Source organism: Rhinolophus sinicus, linkage group LG15, assembly GCF_036562045.2.
Source record: "Rhinolophus sinicus isolate RSC01 linkage group LG15, ASM3656204v1, whole genome shotgun sequence".
In the NCBI taxonomy this organism is placed as follows: domain Eukaryota; kingdom Metazoa; phylum Chordata; class Mammalia; order Chiroptera; family Rhinolophidae; genus Rhinolophus; species Rhinolophus sinicus.
In genome coordinates, this window is record NC_133764.1 from 23,183,591 (window position 1) to 23,201,887 (window position 18,297).

The window sequence follows — 18,297 nt, forward strand, 5'->3', positions numbered from 1 at the left end:
AACACTTATACATGGAACCTAGAAACTCACTCTTCCTTTATTCTCTCCTACCTCATGGTTGCTCCTTCTCAATCACCTTTGCTGGTTCCTCATCTCCCCAGCCTCTAAACGTTTGACTCAAGCTTTGAATCTCTTCTCTTTCTCTACCTTCATTGCCTACATGATCTCACTCAGTCTCATAGTATTAAACACAATCTATGTGCTGATGGCTCTCAGATTCAGACCTTCAGCCCAGACCTTCCCATGAACTCCAAAATTATATAATAACTACCTCTTCAACAACTCCAGATGAATGTTTCAGAGGTATCCTGAACTTCATATAACCAATTTGGAATTAAATAATTAAAGCTAACACAGGTCCATGGGAAAGAAAAAAAACAAACAAAGGAACCTTAACATAACCAAAATTGAGTTCCAGATTTCTCCTCCAAACTGGCTTCTCTCACTGTTCTTCTCATCTCAGTAAATAACAGCTTCATCCTCTCAATTGCTCAGACCAAAAACCTTCAAGTCACCCTGGACTCCACTTTCCACACCTCACATGCAATTCATTAGCCAATCCTGTCAGTTCACATTTCGACATAAATTCAGAGTCCAACCACTTTTCAGCTCTCCCTCCAAAACCAGCCTGGTCCCAGCTACCATCATCACTTGCCTGGAGCATCACTAGCGTCTCCTGTTTGCCACCTTGCCTCCCCATAGTTTATTCTCAACGCAGCCATCAGAGTGATTCTTCTAAAATACTACCAATCATGTCACTCCTTTCTTCAAAACCCTCCTGTGGTTTCCCACCTCAGTCACAGTAAAAACCAAAGTCTTACAGTGGCCTACGAGGTCCTTCAGGACCTGCTCTCCCATCACCTCTGTGACCTCCTTTCCTAGCAATCTTGCTTACCTACTCCACCCACTGACACCGGCCTTGATTTTCCTAAAACATGCCGCTAGCCTCTGCTGCGCCTTGAGCCTTTCCCTTGTTCTTCCGTTTGGCCCCAACACTCTTCCCCCAGACACCTGCATGGCTCTGCTGTTTACTGCCTTCAAGTCTCTAGTCAAACATTACCTTACCCCCTGAACATCCTGTATAGGCAGTAACCATCCCATGCCTATCCTAGTACTCCCTTCACCTATACCCTGTTCTATCATTTTCTACTGTAGTATCACAATGTATTTCCTCATTTCACCCTATCTCTAAACTAGAATTAAAGCTCATGAGAGCAGGACTTTGCTTTCTTTTTTCCATCCCCTAACAGAACTCCAATAGAACGTTCTGTGATGATGGAAATGTTCCATATTTACACTAATACACAGTAGTCACTAGCACATGTGGCTACTTAGCACTTGAAATGTGGTTAGAATGTCTAAGGAAATGAATTTTTAACTTTATTCTATTTTAATTAATTTAAATGTAAATAGCTACGTGTAGCTAGTGGCTACTGCATTAAACAGTACACCCTAGAACAGTAGTTACTCAATAAATACATAATAGGACCTGATATATTTGTTGAATGAATGAATGGAAGGAAGAAAGAAATGTAAAGGCTTTTCTTCTTAACATTTTATTATAGAAAATTTCAGAAATACACAAAAGTAGGCCATAGAAGGTGAACCCTCAAATACCCATCAGTAACCTGAATGTTATTCTAACCTGAAATAAGTTTCAGTGAATACCGGCATCTCAATATGGCTTCTAACAATGACAATCTTCTTGGAAAATAGGGAATTTATATTATCCAGAGTTTATATCTAATAGCTTCTCTTAGGGCCTTTTACAGGTTATGGAGAAACGACTTTAGGAATTAGATCACATGACTTTAGGAATTAGAAATATATGTTGAAGGAAAAACCAGTATGCTAATAAACGTTTGAGGCATAGTTGTGATAAGATGACACAAGAGAACTGCGTGTACGGTTTTATCTCAAGTATCTAATTGTTCTCTTTCACCATGTATTTTCTCCACTTAAATTTTAATGAAGTCATACTCTTAAAGAGGAGCTATGTGATGATACAAAATTGCAGAGAACCTTACTCTTGTTAGATGACACAAATTCCTTGGGCAGTGATTTTGTCTTATTAGTCTTTATAAGCCTAGCATCTGGTATAATAAATGTTAATTGAATGAAGTTCATAATTGCACAAGTGATGCATGTGAATTGTCAGAGTGCAAATAGATACACTGGATCTCCAATTTCCTAAACAGATATTAATCTGAAAAGGAAACTCTCACGTGGATGTTTGAACGTGTTAGATCAAAAGGCAGCATAACATGCTGGAAAGAAAAATCAATCAAACTGGGAGCAAGAACATTTAGATTTCAGTGTCCTGACTCAACAAGTGTGGTAACCTACACTAGTCATTTACTTCCTAGGCTCCAGTTTGTAAAAAGACAGTTGGGGCTTGATGGTCTTAACTTTCCAACTCTAAAACAATTGTGTTCTATCCTGGATCCATAATACACATATATTTTTAAAGATGCTTATTAACTTTCCCTTTCTATGCTAAAACATTGTCCCTATAATTTACTTTAATGGAGCTATATATTAAATGTGATTTAATAAGAAGACATCATGTCTACTTTAGTGCCCCCTGCAACTAGCAACGGCAACAAATGGGTAGTGTTCCCCATTTCTTAAGAAGTACCAAATTTTTCACTTCAGGCAACTAAAATACTGCTGGAATCCTGTGTTTAACTTATGCTCAGCCAGCTGACATTGTACTTATTAGTTCAGAAAAGGCAATTTTGGCCACATATTTGCCTAGTAAACTCCCATGGTACCACTTGTGTTTGAAAAGTTTCTTCAATAGTCCTAAGCCAATTCTTATCTCTTTCCTAGCTGGCTCCTAAAATGTACTGTTTTAGGCTTTGTTCTGAGGCTTTACCTTTGTTTAAACAAAGTAGTAGGACTGAAGTCATGCTCTGATGTTTTTTAAAGCAAGAACACTGCAAGAAATGAGGGCCAGTCATGTACCTTCCCTTGATGCTGCTGTTCGATGAAATTTCTGGACCTTGCATTTAAAATGTGGCTTTTGGCCTCCTATTCTGTGCAGCCTCCACAATAGTGAGCCCACACTAGCAATCAAATGCCAATATTGACGCCATATTTGTGTCTAAACACTGACAGATAGACAATGGCAGCACAGAAACCAGAATGTATCTCAAATAAAATTCCTCCACATGGTACACAAAATAATCTTACAATAATTAAAACTGAGGTCTGATTGGACGTTGGTATTTGGTTTGGGGTTTGCTTGTTTTTTAATACTTTTACTATACCTCAAGAAACCTAACTGATTAATTTTGCTTTATCTTTAACCATAATTTCAATTTTCAAATTTATGTAATTAATATGTATGCCCACTCTAAAATCACCACAAAGGTCTACGTATAATAAACTTTATCAAACTTTTAAGAAATACTATTCACATTTCAAATAATAGCAACATTTTTAAAGTAAAACTAAATATAAAATACTACTCTGAACAGAAGGTATCTGTTTTCCAACAACTAATTAAAAGGGGCAGGTTCAAATCAAACTTTAAAACATATCATTAACCATCAACTGAACCACTGGAAAGATACATGCCAAAAGTAAGGATGTCCCATTAACTGCAGAAATGGACTTAGACATCTCTTATTCACACTAAGATCTAAATGCATAATTAAAACAAAGACATCAACTGTCCATATTAATCACTCACCAATTTAATTAAGGCAAACCATCTTATCAGAAAGCTTGCCTCTTCTGTATTTCTTAACATTATCAACTTTAAATAGTTTACCGAATTAGTAATTACTTGTTTATGGCGTTATCAAATGTCTTGGATACAAAAGCCCAGCATGTGGCAAGGTCAGTTATAGACATGTCCTGATGGCAAATAAAAGGAGAAACTTCACCCATCAAAGTGGTCATCCAAAGAGCGAAACCTATTATGCCTTTCTCTAGACACTCCTGGTTAAATTCAAAGTGACAGGACAAACCAGATCAAAACTAAACACAGCTAGAGGCAACATATAAAATCCTAATGAACGCTTAGAACTCTAGGTATCGATCTGTCAATATCTAAGCTCAGAACAAAATACCTCGTGAGGTGGCAAGAAACTAGTTTGAGGTCTGGGATATGAGAAGAATAAAATCAGTCACTTTCCATAGGTTTCTATGAAGTGCAGTCATATCTCAATATGGAGATCTTGTGAAGATTAAATAAAGATATATGTCGAGTACCTATCTAATTAGTCCAGGAGCTGGCACACAACCAGTGCTCAATAAATGTTAGTCCTTCCTCAATTCTTTAAGAACTCAGGTAGGGCTGGCCCGGTGGCTCAGGGCGGTTGGAGCTCCATGCTGCTAACACTGAAGGCTGCCGGTTCAATTCCCACATGGGCCAGTGGGCTCTCAACCACAAGGTTGCCGGTTCGATTCCTCGACTCCAGCAAGGGATGGTGGGCTATGCCCCCTGCAACTAAGATTGAACATGGCAATCTTGAGCTGAGCTGCCGCTGAGCTCCCGGATGGCTCAGTTGGTTGGAGTGCGGCCTCTCAACCACAAGGTTGCAGGTTCGACTCCCACAAGGGATGGTGGGCAGCGCCCCCCCCGCAACTAGCAACAGCAACTGGACCTGGAGCTGAACTGCGCCCTCCACAACTATGATTGAAAGGACAACAACTTGAGTTGGAAAAAATCCTGGCAGTACACACTGTTCCCCAATAAAGTCCTGTCCCTCTTCCCCAATAAAATCTTTAAAAAAAACACAAAACCTCAGGGTATATATCAAGTCAAAATTCAACAGATAGTATAAAAAAGTAAACCAAAACAAAAGAAAAACCTTAAATGGTGATAGAGACAACAAAAAGAAATTAATGTTTAAAAGTAGCAAATAGGATCATGAAAATGAAAAACAGATAACTGAAAACATTTCTGAATGGCTCATCCTTCACGGTCATTTACAATCTTCACATTTTGTGAAATCGTCTTTAGGGATGAGCTTCGACAAGAAACAGGCCAAATGCAAACTAATTCCATTTGGGAGTAATGCTTGTAGCAGGTGAACAGTTTCCCTCATAAAATCTTTACCATTGGGTATACATCAAGCTTTTAGCAATTCTGGTTTTCAAACAAACCAGTAACACAACTATAAAGCTAATTTTTTTCATTAGAATTGTTAAGAAACAGGAGTACAATAAATCATTTGCCTTTTAAGAAAAAAATTACTTTCTAACACATATTTCTTCTAGTTCTAAGAAAAGGAAACTTACTCATTTACAAACTGAAAACTATAACACTGTAGTGAAGTCTTTTTATGGCTCAAGAATGAAATATTTAAGAAATAAGGTATGGAAAGAATAGGACTTGGTCTAAGAAGTCTTGAGATCAAGTACTAGAATTGACATTTACTAGGTAACTTTCAGGAAGTTACTTCTCAGGGAATCAGTTTCTTATGAGGTTCTTTTCGGCTGAAAAATGATATTTTTACTCACGATATCTGATACTCTTCAATGCCTCACCCGTATGTACACTTATGTATACATAAACATCTACATACATATATACATGTACTTTTATTAAATAATACAGACTTTTTAAAAATTGTAATAACTTAAGGCCCATTATGAAAGAGAGAGAGAGAGAGAGAGAGAGAGAGAGAGTGTGTGTGTGTGTGTGTGTGGGGGGGGGTGTTCTGCCCCTGAACATCATTCTCAGTAGTTAGGGCATTTACACAGCCTCGTGACACCTGAATTAACCAAGTAAGCCTTTAAACCTCTACAATGAAACATTAAAATTCAATGTGGCTATAATCTCTTCCTTACAAAACACCGACCCAAAGATTCTGGCTTCAAGTGTGGCTTTTTTTTTTAAAAAAAGGGCGAAATGTATTACATTCACCACCCAGCTCTTTCTTTCATATGACCACATTAAAAAAAACATACAAATGAAAACTCACAAGCCCATTGTAATACACTGTACCACTTCTGAATGCAACACTTAGCTCAGGCTTACTACCCTGACAAATAAACGAAAGCACTTTATGAAGCCAATTTAATTGGGAGGTGACAGAAAACATACAGCCATTTTCTTTAGTCTTATCATGGAATTGGCTTCAGCTCCCATCTCTGGCAAATCCCACTCCACAGAAGAAATTAACCAGGTCAGCAGAACAGGTGCTACCTTGTGTCTGTCAAGGGCCTGGCATCACCACAATTACTTGCACACAATGAAGCAGTAATCTTTACAGATCATCTCTCCCAAGAAGCATATTGGGGAGGGGAGGAAAACTGAAGGGAGGAGGGGGGGAAGTGGAAAGAAGAGGAATAGGAGGCAAAGAGAAAAGGCAAGAAAAGAAAATGAATGTGCAGTTGCCTAGCGGCTCAGCAGATGTCGGGATGTGATGTACGAGGCTAGGATAAGCTGTCGTAGCCTGCTGCCAAAGAGTGGTAAGTGATTAAAGCCTGCACAGTTCTAAGCACCATATTTAGAATCTGCGGGGTTTCAAGACTTGCACCCATTCCTTGCTGTGCTGCCAGATGTTGGCAACTGGTCCAGTTCCTACTGACTGTGTCTGGATGGCAGCAGTTGGTACAGCAGCAAAGCAATCTGGAATGCTTCCGGAGATGCTGTACATTAACAAGTGTCACCCATCATTCACCTTTACAGAAGGCTGAAACAACTCCAATTTGCTGCCACTTCCCTCTTGGGAAACAGCCAAGATAAAGTTGCGCCTGGCAGCCCCATTTGTTTCACTCAGGTGTTTCAGCTGCCTTGCTGACCTCTATTAGTTTAAGTTTTAATTTAGATTAACCCCAGCACCCCAATTAACCAGCAAGGGGAAAAGCTAAGATGTGACTAGTCATAACTCTGAAATCAGAATTTATCGAAGTTAAAATTATTAATTGGGATGAGGGGCTAATCAAGTAATGCTATTTCTTTTTAAACCGACCTCCAGGCCAAAAAACGAAAAATCTTTCAGATTGAGGACTGCCCGTGGAAGTAACTTCTCCCCAGTAATTTCAGTTTATTTTATTAAGCCTATTTAATTTATGAGATACTTCCCATCAAACAATGTACACTTCAATTAATGAAGACTGGAACATTTTTTATTGTCTCCAATGATCTCACACAATTATACAGCATTAATATCCCATATCAGGCATTTCCTTAGACAATCTAGAACAAAATAAGAGTTCCTAACTCTTCTGACAAATGGATGTAATAAGAAAAGGAAAAAAGAATCAGGACCTCTGACTAGGAACAGCTGCGGCCCCACCAACCCTCTTTCCTATCCCCTCTCACCATTACTTTTAAGACTCATCACTATGGCAATAATTTTATTGAACATCACAAAGTGAATAGAAAGATTAATAGAAAGTTTCTTTCTCTTTTCAGGGTAAAACCAGAGGTATCCACAGTATAGAATCATTTGTTCTACTGGCTTCCAATGTAATTTTCCTAAGTTCCTTCTTTCATATTCCATATACATAGGTCAGCTGTCATGGCTAAACCTTCAACAAGCAGTTGCAAAATCTTTGGCAAAAGTTAACACACTAAAAATTCAGCAGAGGAAAAAAAACTTATCTTGATAAATAATGGCTCAACAAAACCTGGTATGCCACCGCTCAACAACATCCTCAATTCTCCAGAACTAGAAAGGGTACACCCTAAAGCACATTTCATTCAGAAGTATGACTTACCAGCAGACTCGGGATTATAGGAAATTATTTTAGTTCTTTAGCTCAAATGTTTAGCCTACCTTAACAATCACCAGCATCATTAAAAAGAATGGCATGCCAAGAGATAATAACGTCAGAAAAAGAACTGGGGGACTGTCTGTGAAGAGACAGTATTGAAAACGAAACCATATTTCAACTTTTACCAATTCTTTCTGTCTTCAAAGCACTACAGTATTATTATAATCAATAGTAGCAGACAATCTCAATACATATTTAACTGATTTGAACAGGCACAAAAATAAAGACAACAGACTTAATAGGCAATAGAACCAGAAGTGTAATCCAAGTACTCTGGGATCCCAGCCCTTTAGCTCCATATCCTGAAATAGTAATAATAGGACAAAAATCAAATAACTAACAAATAATCCTCCATTAACATTATAAAAAATGGCTAAGAAAGAATCTGACTCAAAGAACTTGAAACTGTTTTACAGATAATTTGCACTCTGCAACAACTAACAAAGTAGCTGTAGCTATTTCCATTTCAAAAGAAGAAACGTAAGACAGAAGAAAAGCAATAGATCTAGAACTACACAGTAGGTCAATTCTGAACACAAGAGTTTTAAGTCCCTAACTTTATCCTTCTAAAGTAAGCTAACTTTTCAATTAGCGATAATCGCGCCTCGGATAAACCTCATTGGCTACGATACTGCCACTGCGCAAAGCTATAAGCTAGCTTTTGGTCAGAGAATTCTATCAGCTTTTTAAAATGTCAAAACCTGATCTGTAACAAAAGAGTGTAAAAATCATACCTGGTGGTAAAAGTCATCATCATCAAAGATTTCTTCATCCAGGTCCTTCAGGTGGGCATTGGCAGGGGCTTGAGGAAGGGTCTCCTATATCAATAAGAAGAAAGGGAAGAGTGTATACCATCGAGGCTATCAAAGTAATGTAGCTCTACCGTGAACAATGTGTATAACAGTCAAAGCACTGTTTTCCTTAAGATATAAAGAGTTCTTAAAATTAAAGAACAAAACCAATCCAATTGAAAAATGGGCAAAATCATTAATGGGCATTTGACAGAAAAAGAACCACAAATAGTCAAAAATCATTTGAAAATATGTTTAATCTCATTCTAATGAAATACATGCAAATAAAAATGAGAACACCATTTTTCACCTCTAAAATTAGCAACACTCAGTATGGGAAAACATAGCTGGTGGGATTGGACATTAATGCAGGCTTTTTGGGGACAATTTGGAAACATCCATCAGGATTTAAAATGTGTATTCTCTTTAATACTTCCACTTTGAGAAATCTATCCACATGTTCATACAAATATAAAAATATAAATGCTTAGGAATGTTCCCTATAGCATTGTCTCTAAAACTGGAGACAATAAAAATATCCATTGTTTGAATAAATTATAGTACATAATCCATACAATGGAATACTCTACCCATTAGGAAAGTGAGGTAGATCTCTGTAATGATATGGAAAAGTGTCTAGGATAGACTAAATTTAAAAAGTAGTAACATTTCATGTTTATATACACATATATATCCATACCATTTAGTTTAAAAGGCAATCATATTTTTATACATGTATATGAGTTTATATATAGAAATATAAATACACACACACTCAAATAGAAAGTACCTAAAAGCTTGTTACAACAATGAAAATTGGTTAAATCTGAGGAGTGAAATTTACAGACGAGGGGGAATTTTACTTTTCATTTTAAATCCTTCTGAACTTAAAAAAATTATTAAATATACATTTCTATTATAAATAAAAGACTTTCCTTTAAACAAAAGACTCTGACTAGTACAATTTTGGATCCTTTTCTGGAGTTTCTAAACATCCCACATAAAGCCTAAAGAACACACTTGCTTCAATATTGACATTTCTAAAGAAGAAGTTTTAAAACAGAATTTTAAAAATTGGATTATGAATGCTTCCATTACTAGACTCACATAAAATTCAAAATTGAAAGGAGACTACACACAAGTCAATAATTGCTCCATCTTTTTTACCACTTTGTCCTTCCATATACTCTGTTTCTCAACAATCTGGTAAAGTAGTGTTTTTCCCTTTCTTTCACTAACTTGTACCAAGAGTAACACCTACAAGTAGGTGATTAGATTTTTCAGTTAACTGGCCTTACAGAAACTGTTCCCCATAATCACCGGGCATCACAGTTCTTACCGGTTGGCCTGGCAAACTCTCTGGGACGGACTGCATTACTGGTTCAGGTTTGCCAAGAACTTGGTAGACAGAGCGCTTGGTCTGTGTCCTTCGAAGCAATCTTTCTTTGTCCATCAGAATATGATCGATCTGTGTCAAGATTGAGCGTTCAAAGGCACCAAAACCCTGCAACAACATTAACCAGTGTCAGATAATGCAGAAAATCGGTGCTGAAGGCAGCTACATTCGTTTCTCTCTCTTTTTGTGTCAGCAAAGAAACATACAACCCTCCTTTCAGGAGGGACTTTCTGTTAAAGACTGAGTTTGTGAATGGCTGTAATTGTTCTCAGGGAAAAAAAAAAATCGTCTTAAGTAGGTCATATTTCTTTACTATACCCAGAGCTTAACTTCTGCTCTTTTAATAATTGTTTAAAATCTATTTTTTATTTTGTATTTCCAACACTTGAGCCACAATTTCTAGAATCAAATATTCTTTCCAATAAAGTTAAAATTCCCAGTCTGAATGCTATAAACCCCACTGGTAGGTGTATTCAGTAAATTTTTCTATGGAAATGACTGATTACAATTACATTGTGACATCATCCATATAAATGAGCTGTAATTCCAATTTCTTAAAACTGCTTTGGGTTGCCACAGCCTACGTTTTACACACACACACACACACACACACACACACACACACACTTGCCTTCCCCAGTTTCCCGGAAGCCAGCTTGGTTTTGTCATGCCACTTCTGAAGTGTGCGGTTCCTGTAGACGGTAAAGTCAGCAAAGCGCTTTGCCATGAAACTGGGATAGCCGTCCATCTCCAGCTTCCGTTTTGGTGGGGCCCTTCTCTGCTGCTTCTTCTCTTCTACTAGCTCTTCATCTTCGCTGGAAATCTCTTCCTCACTAGAAAACCCATAAGAACAGTAAGTCCAATGTAAATAAACAGTACCCAAATAAAAGGTTAACCTCACATGAAATCAAGAGTATTTAGACCTTCCCTGTTCTGTCTACATTTTAAATAGCACCATACGGTGTTTCCCCGAAAATAAGATCTAGCTGGACAATCAGCTCTAATGCATCTTTTGGAGCAAAAATTAATATAACACCCAGTATTATTTTACTATAATATAAGACCGGGTCTCATATAAGACCGGGTATGATATAATATAATAATATAATATAACATAATACAATAAATACCAGGCCTTATATATTAATTTTTGCTCCAAAAGATGCATGAAAGCTGATTGTCCGGCTAGGTCTTATTTTCGGGGAAACGGTATATGTGAGGATGGCTTTTTTGTTGTTGTTTGAAAAGAATGTTCATGCGGTCAATCAAAAACTCATGTAACTTTTCAAATAAATATAAAAATAACTGGTTTCAAACTATTTTTAAAAGGTAAGCAAACTGTAAAAATAAATGAGGCTGTAAAAATATTAATAGAAATGTATATGAACCAGGCCTATACTGGTTACAAGAGGGTCTTTAAAAGGTAAACACATAATCATACTTTTATGACCTTAATCCCCAAATCAATAAGGGAAAATGCCTCCCTGTAACCAATTGTTCAGAAAAACTGAATAATCTTATTGAACCAAATGAAGAGAAGCTGAATGTGAAGAAAACTCAAAGGGGGAGGCAACAGAATCAGTGTTAAACCCCAATACTATATGCAACTGCCTGCCATGAGAAAGTAATACAACCTCCAACTATATAGCCAATTGCACTCACTGGATTACCAACTCCAACACATAGTAGGTGCTCAATAAATGTGAGTTTATTTTTTATCCCTCCAACTAATTCAGTAGAAAAGAAGGGAACAAAGAATAAGCCCAAGGGAAAAAACAGTAAGCAGGTACCATATATAGCAGGTTCAAACCAAGGCCGGGGGGTGGGGTGGGTGTCCTTCATAAAATGTGATAATATCAGTAAAGAAAAAGGTTTATTCTGCTGTTTTCTGAAATTCTCCACCCTTCAAAATAACTGCTGCTTCCCTCACTGAAAAGGAGATGGTTGTGACCAGCGATTCCATGGTATGGGCACAAAGTGCTTCATAACCATTAATTAAACATCAGTATTAAAATGTGCTTTCAGGCCAGCCCGGTGGCTCAGGCGGTTAGAGCTCCACGCTCCTAACTCCTAAGGCTGCCGGTTCGATTCCCACATGGGCCAGTGGGCTCTCAACCACAAGGTTGCCAGTTCAATTCCTCGACTCCCGCAAGGGATAGTGGGCTGCGCCCCCTGCAACTAGCAATGGCAACTGGACCTGGAGCTGAGCTGCACCCTCCACAACTAAGACTGAAAGGACAACAGCTTGAAGCTGAACAGCACCCTCCACAACTAAGATTGAAAGGACAACAACTTGACTTGGAAAAAAGGCCTGGAAGTACACACTGTTCCCCAATAAAGTCCTGTTCCCCTTCCACAATAAAATCTTTAAAAAAAAAAAAAAAAAAAAAGTGCTTTCTTCTACTAATTTCAGTAGCTCTAAAGAGAAAGCAAGTCTTTTGCTGAAGCCATAAAAAGAATTAGGCACAATTAATCCCAAATTTCTGTGCCATCCTGGCCGCCAACAGTTACACGGAAGTGGGTCTTTCTGTTTTATTAACATTAAGTCTGATATCTACCTGGAAAGGATTTGGCTTTCTTTTTCATAAATGATGGGAAACTATTCAGATGAAAAGCAAAGAAGCAACTCCATACGTGCATTCCTTCCTTACCTTTCTGGTTTGGGCTTTGTTCCACTTACTAGATACCTAGTGTCTGGGTACTGGAAAAGCAGCTCATCCTGGAGGTCCACCAATGACCTCAGCAATGCTTTAAGTGCCTTGTGACCTGGAAAACAAAGCACAGAGAAGGAACACCTAATTATCTACAATTCTCCATAGCAGGCAATGCCTATAACTCACGGCTCCTGAGCAGTTGTGGCTGGGGGGTGGGAGGGGCAGGCACAGGGTACATAGAACTAAGAAAGAACTCTCTGAAATACAGAATTCCCAAAGGGAAGTAATAACAGTGCCTATCGCAGTCACGGGGCTGTTATGAGGAACAAGCAAGGTAACAGGCACAAGGTGCTTAGGAAAGTGTCTGCTATAAATCGTGAGTTCTTAAATTTAGTAAGATTGACAAATTCCTTCCCTGCCTGTCATCATAACCAATCGTTTTTTCCCTTTGGTGTTAGTTTCTACATGTTACCCACTGACCTCCTTGATTATCCCTCTATCAATCAACTGTTTCAGCAATTCCTCCTCTTTTCCTAAAGAGCACAATTTAGTCCCAGGATCCCTACCACCACCACCACCCTCCCTCAGGAGGTCTCATTTGCCTCTGCTTTGAGCTGCCACATCATTCATTCAATCTCTCCACACACATCCTTACGGAAAGTTCTTATTCACATTTGAAAAGCCAAGTTAATGACTTGTTTGCAGGACTGAACTGTGTATTAAAAATTTTCACATGGAGAATATGTTCTCAGCTGGCCCTCCTCATAGCCAAAGGATACATTTGTAATAAAGCTGGTCAAGATTTAGTATATAGTCTGTGGCTAAGAGCTTTCAGAATAAAAACGGGCCCTCTGAGAACTTAACTCTTACCTGCTTTATCAGCCTAATCTAGCAAAGGGGCTAACTAGACACCGATTGTCACTACTTATGTGTTGATAGCACTCAGATGTCTCTCCTATAATCAAACTTTCACATTTCTAGCAACTCCAAGAAAATCTTCACACAGATGTTCCATCACTCCTTCAAATATACCATGTCAGCAATACAACCTTTTTCTTCCTACCTAATACTTCTACCTTATCTGATTTTCTCTTCTCTGTTTAATGTATTTTCATAAGGGATCACTGATATGTTGGTGCCCTTATTGTATATATTCAATCAGTTGCTAAATTTTGTATTTCCCATTCTTATTATCACTAATAGTTTTCCATCTATCTCTGGCCATGCTTCTATCACTCCTTCCCTCTTTCCTTTAAATAGCTGTAATCTTCTCACAAGCAACCCTACTTTCATTTAGCAATCCCTACATTCATTTTTGTTTTATATTCCACACTAACTTCAGCCCACACAAACCTCAGTTTAAGTGACTTTTATGAGTCTTTTCCTTTTTTTGCTGCTTCTATCCTGCCCAGCATGAGTAGCCTCCTCACTATTTTACATCCCAACCTGTTTCATCAATGGTACACCAACGTATGAGTTAGACTAGCTCTTAATTTATCCATCCATCCATCCATCCATCCATCCATCCATCCCTATAATACTAGAGCATTCTATTTCAACGTAAGGCTAAGAGCTAACCTAGCTGAGAAAACCTTTTCAGGGTGATCAGAAGGAACCCAAAGACTCAATAACTACTTTCCATTCCTTTAAATACTCTGCCTATAAAACTACATAAATACAACTCCCTTCTTTAAAATAACATAAGATCCTTAATCACATCTTTTCTAAATTCTATATTCTAATCCTCTTATAATCAGTACATATCCATCCCACTTGAGAAGACCTGCAATACATAATATTACCTGAAAAATCCCTAATGCTTTGTGTTCCAAACCAAGATTCTCAAACTGTTGCTCTGAAGCTTAAAAAACAAAAACAAAACAAAACAAATTTCTACCAAATATGGAAATAAGTTATGCTCACGAAGAAGAAAAAAGTAATACAGCATTATCCTGTCTGTCAGCTTTTTGGAAACTAAGTATAAACAAGATGAAAACATAGGCAAGAAGGAATAAAAAGAATAAAAATATAACAATTTTAAAGCCAAGAATTATTCAGTCTGAATGTGCTAAGTATATAAGTATACCAATGCAAAATTATGTAAATATATAGAAAATTTTAAAAGGAATGAATAGAGCAAAGAATACAAATGATAACTATGAATATTATTTCATTATCACAAATGATCATCTGTGGAAAGAGCTGAGAACTGATAAGAGATATCCCAAGTAGCTAGATTCTGAAAGTATATGTTGCAGCAAGAACCTTTAAAAAATAGGAAAGACACTAATACTTGGAAGGAAGCTCATGAAAACACAGAAATCTCATCTCATGAAAGTTCTATGCAAGTATTAATGGCTATTTTTAACTTCTTTTCTAGAAATGGCTATATCTTAAGAAATAGAGCCCATATTTTCCAAAGTGAAACCACAAATCAATTTTGCATTTGCAAAGTATTTTTCAAAATTCCCAAGACCTAACCTTGAAAATATTATGCTAAGTGAAATAAGCCAGTTGCAAAAGGACATATACTATATGATTCCACTTGTGTAAGTCACCTAAAATAGTCAAATTCATAGACATAAAAAGCAGAATCATGGTTGTCAGGAGTTGAAGGGAGTGGGCAATGGGGACTTATTGTTTAATGGATACAGTTTCAGTTATAGATGATGAAAAACTTCGAGATGGATAGTGGTAATGGCTGCATAACAATGTGAATGTACTTAATGATACTGAACTGTACACTTCAAAATCATTAAAAACGTCAATTTTATGTCATATACACTTAACTACAATAAAAAAAAACACTTAAAAAAATCCTAAGACCAGAATATAATAAATAATTCTACCATCCTAGTTCATCTCTATCCAGACAAAATAATCTATAATCCTTTAATTGTGAACCTAGTCAAAAAGAACAGGAAAATGGAATGTATTCAGCCTTTAAAACGAAGGAAATTCTGACACATGCTACATAGAACATGGATGAACCTTGATGACATTACATGAAATAAGCCAGTCACAAAAAGGCAAATACAATATCATTCCACTTATATGAGGTCTCTAGAGTAGTCAGATTCATAGAAACAGAAGTTGAACAGTGGTTGCCAGGGGCTGAGGGGAGATAGAAATGGGGAATTGTTTAACGAGGTCTAGAGTTTCAGCTTTATAAGATGAAAAAGTTCTGAAGATTGGTCGTACAACAATGTGATTATACTTAACGCTACCGGACTGCACACTTAGAAATGGTGAGGATAATAAATTTGATTATGGTTTTATTTTACCATAATAAAAAATTAAAAAACAGGAAAAGCAAGTGCCTGTCTCTTACTTCCTCTAGGTACCATGTGTCCATAATCTAAAATATGAAATCAAGACCCAGGCAGGGAAGAAGCTGCAAAGCCGTCTATACTGTTTATAGCTGCTTGACCCTGACAAGCAAGTCATAATTTGACTCTAACATGTAGCATAACCAAGAATTGTGAAAACATCCAATGAAAAGACTACTACTTTTAAGGGCCACTTTCAAGTAGCTATACAAGCCCTTTTATTTTGTTCAAGTCAGTTTTAAAAAATCCATTGCTGATATATTAGACAGCCTATCAATCCAACAAGAAAGCAGAGAGCCAATATCAGTAAATCAAAGTGTGCCTTTCTGTTAATACTCTCTCATATGTTCTCATTTTATACACCCCTTCACCCAGTCAGAAAGTAGCCCTGAAGTATTTAAGCTCCATTCAGGGATAGCACCACCATGCATCAAAGTGTCAAGAGACCTACCAGAGATGAAATCTGCAATTCTGTGCTTCTAACCACCCAAAAAAAAAAAAAAAAAAGTTTATCAAAGTAAAGTCACCAGTGGCCAACACATGAACAACTTCCTGTAAAGAGATTTAGAAGACAGAAACCAATTCTCATTTCTTTGCAGTATCAGGGCCACATTTCCTTCTAATAAGATTTTATGTAAAACCTGAAGAGACAATGGGCAACCCTTTGCTGGATGTGGTAGGCTTCCTCAAAGCCACAGCTGACAAGAGGAAGGACTCTCCTGGTGGCTCAAATCCAACAGTGAGTTCGTCCCAGCCAAGAAACTAAACAAACCTCTTATTCATATAGGGCTGAGTTGTATTTTCTCAACCTTACGAATAATAAAGAGAATGAAATCAACAGTGTCTAATTCACTTTTAATTTTTCTCCCAATTACTGTTAAAGTTAAAAGTTAAGAAAAACAGCAGAGATGCATGTACTTTCTTCTCTCTCCCTCTTGGCCAGTAGTCACAAAATAAATGGAGACTGTCAAGGATATGTATGTTTATTTTGTCCTACATTGTCCATTTCCAGAGACCTTTCCCTTAAGAGGAGATTAAGGACATATGCCTCACCATATTACCAAGATTCAACCCCAGCCTCTGGACACCAGCTTTAGGAATGATTTTCCAAGTAGAGAACAAATGGAAAGAGTACTTTACTAAGGGTCAGGAACCCTGTATTCTAACTGACACTATCACCAACTAGTCATTTTACAATGAGTGGACCAACTTAATCTCTTTGAGTCTCAATTTTCTCATCTATAAAATGTAGATAATCCTTTGCCTGTTTATCTCGCAGAATGAAAGTGAAAAACAAATGTTTTTATATATTCAGGTATTTTACAAATTTTAAAATGCTATAGAAATAGAAAGAATATTACTATCAAACATCATTTTCCCCTGGTGAAAATCTTAAGCTCTGTTTGTGCTGAGCTACAGCGCTAGGGCTGAACAAGTACTCAGAGTCCTATATTAAGTATTCATTTACATGCTACCCATATGCAAGCATTCTATAAAATGTCACCAATCTAAAAACCATTTTCACCTAACAGCTTTATTTTTTTCCCTGATTCATCTAAGCTGTTCGACAAAAACAAAATTGTAGGCAGAGAATAAGTTTGGACATGGGCCCACAGTTCATTAATTAGATTATAAACCAATACGTAAAACTTCAGGCAAGGGGATGAAGGGGGACTAGGAAGAGTGAATATATAAAGTAAAATAAAGCTTACCTTATCAGTTTTTAAATATCTATAGTTATTTTTAAAATAAATATGCAAACATACAGTTATTTATGTACAAGTATACATAAACTCCCACATCCCTATTAGCCCAGATAACTATATTGAACTAGAATGTACAGATTACAAGAACATTTTTTTTCTCCTTCAAAAGTAACTCTAGAACCAGAGCTAAACTATAGGTCAAAATGACACACAATATATTGGCCTGAGAACAATACTTTTCATTCAAATCCACACAAGCCTGCCACTTGCACTAGTCATCCCCGGCAATTAATCCCCCAAGAAAGACGTTTGATTAAATCTTTTCAAGCAAATCCTTTGCTTTGCTTTTGTTAGTTCACTTCTTGTCAACATCTATTAAAATATGCCTTTAATTCTCCCACAATCTTAAAAAACACCGATTCCACTGTCTTCAACTTTAATCAACTGTATGGCCGGCATTTTTCATTTCATAATAATGTGCTGCTTGGAATTCAAGAGGCAGGCTCAGCATCAATCATCTGGTAAGAATTTTTCCACTGCAATAAATATGCAAATGAGGAGAGCCAGTCAGTCGTATTTCAGGCCCGACTTGCTAGTGTTTTAAAAAAGACACAAATTTATTAATTGCCGGTGGCCAGAGGAATCCTATTACTTTGGGCATTGATTACAAAGCTGTGTGAG

At 37.2% G+C, this 18,297-nt stretch overlaps 1 protein-coding gene and 1 pseudogene across 1 annotated transcript in view; both read right to left on the bottom strand.

Moving 5' to 3' along the window:
* Window positions 1–18,297, bottom strand: part of AATF (apoptosis antagonizing transcription factor) — a 96,212-nt gene that overhangs the window by 47,669 nt on the left and 30,246 nt on the right. Inside the window, exons 5-8 of the mRNA XM_019732616.2 lie at window positions 12,579–12,693; window positions 10,559–10,760; window positions 9,871–10,035; window positions 8,475–8,558 (exon numbers count right to left, since the gene is read on the bottom strand). Coding sequence (XP_019588175.2) covers window positions 8,475–8,558; window positions 9,871–10,035; window positions 10,559–10,760; window positions 12,579–12,693 — 566 coding nt within the window. The remainder of the gene's footprint in view (window positions 1–8,474; window positions 8,559–9,870; window positions 10,036–10,558; window positions 10,761–12,578; window positions 12,694–18,297) is intronic.
* On the bottom strand, window positions 8,263–8,389 carry LOC141569110 (U4 spliceosomal RNA; annotated as a pseudogene).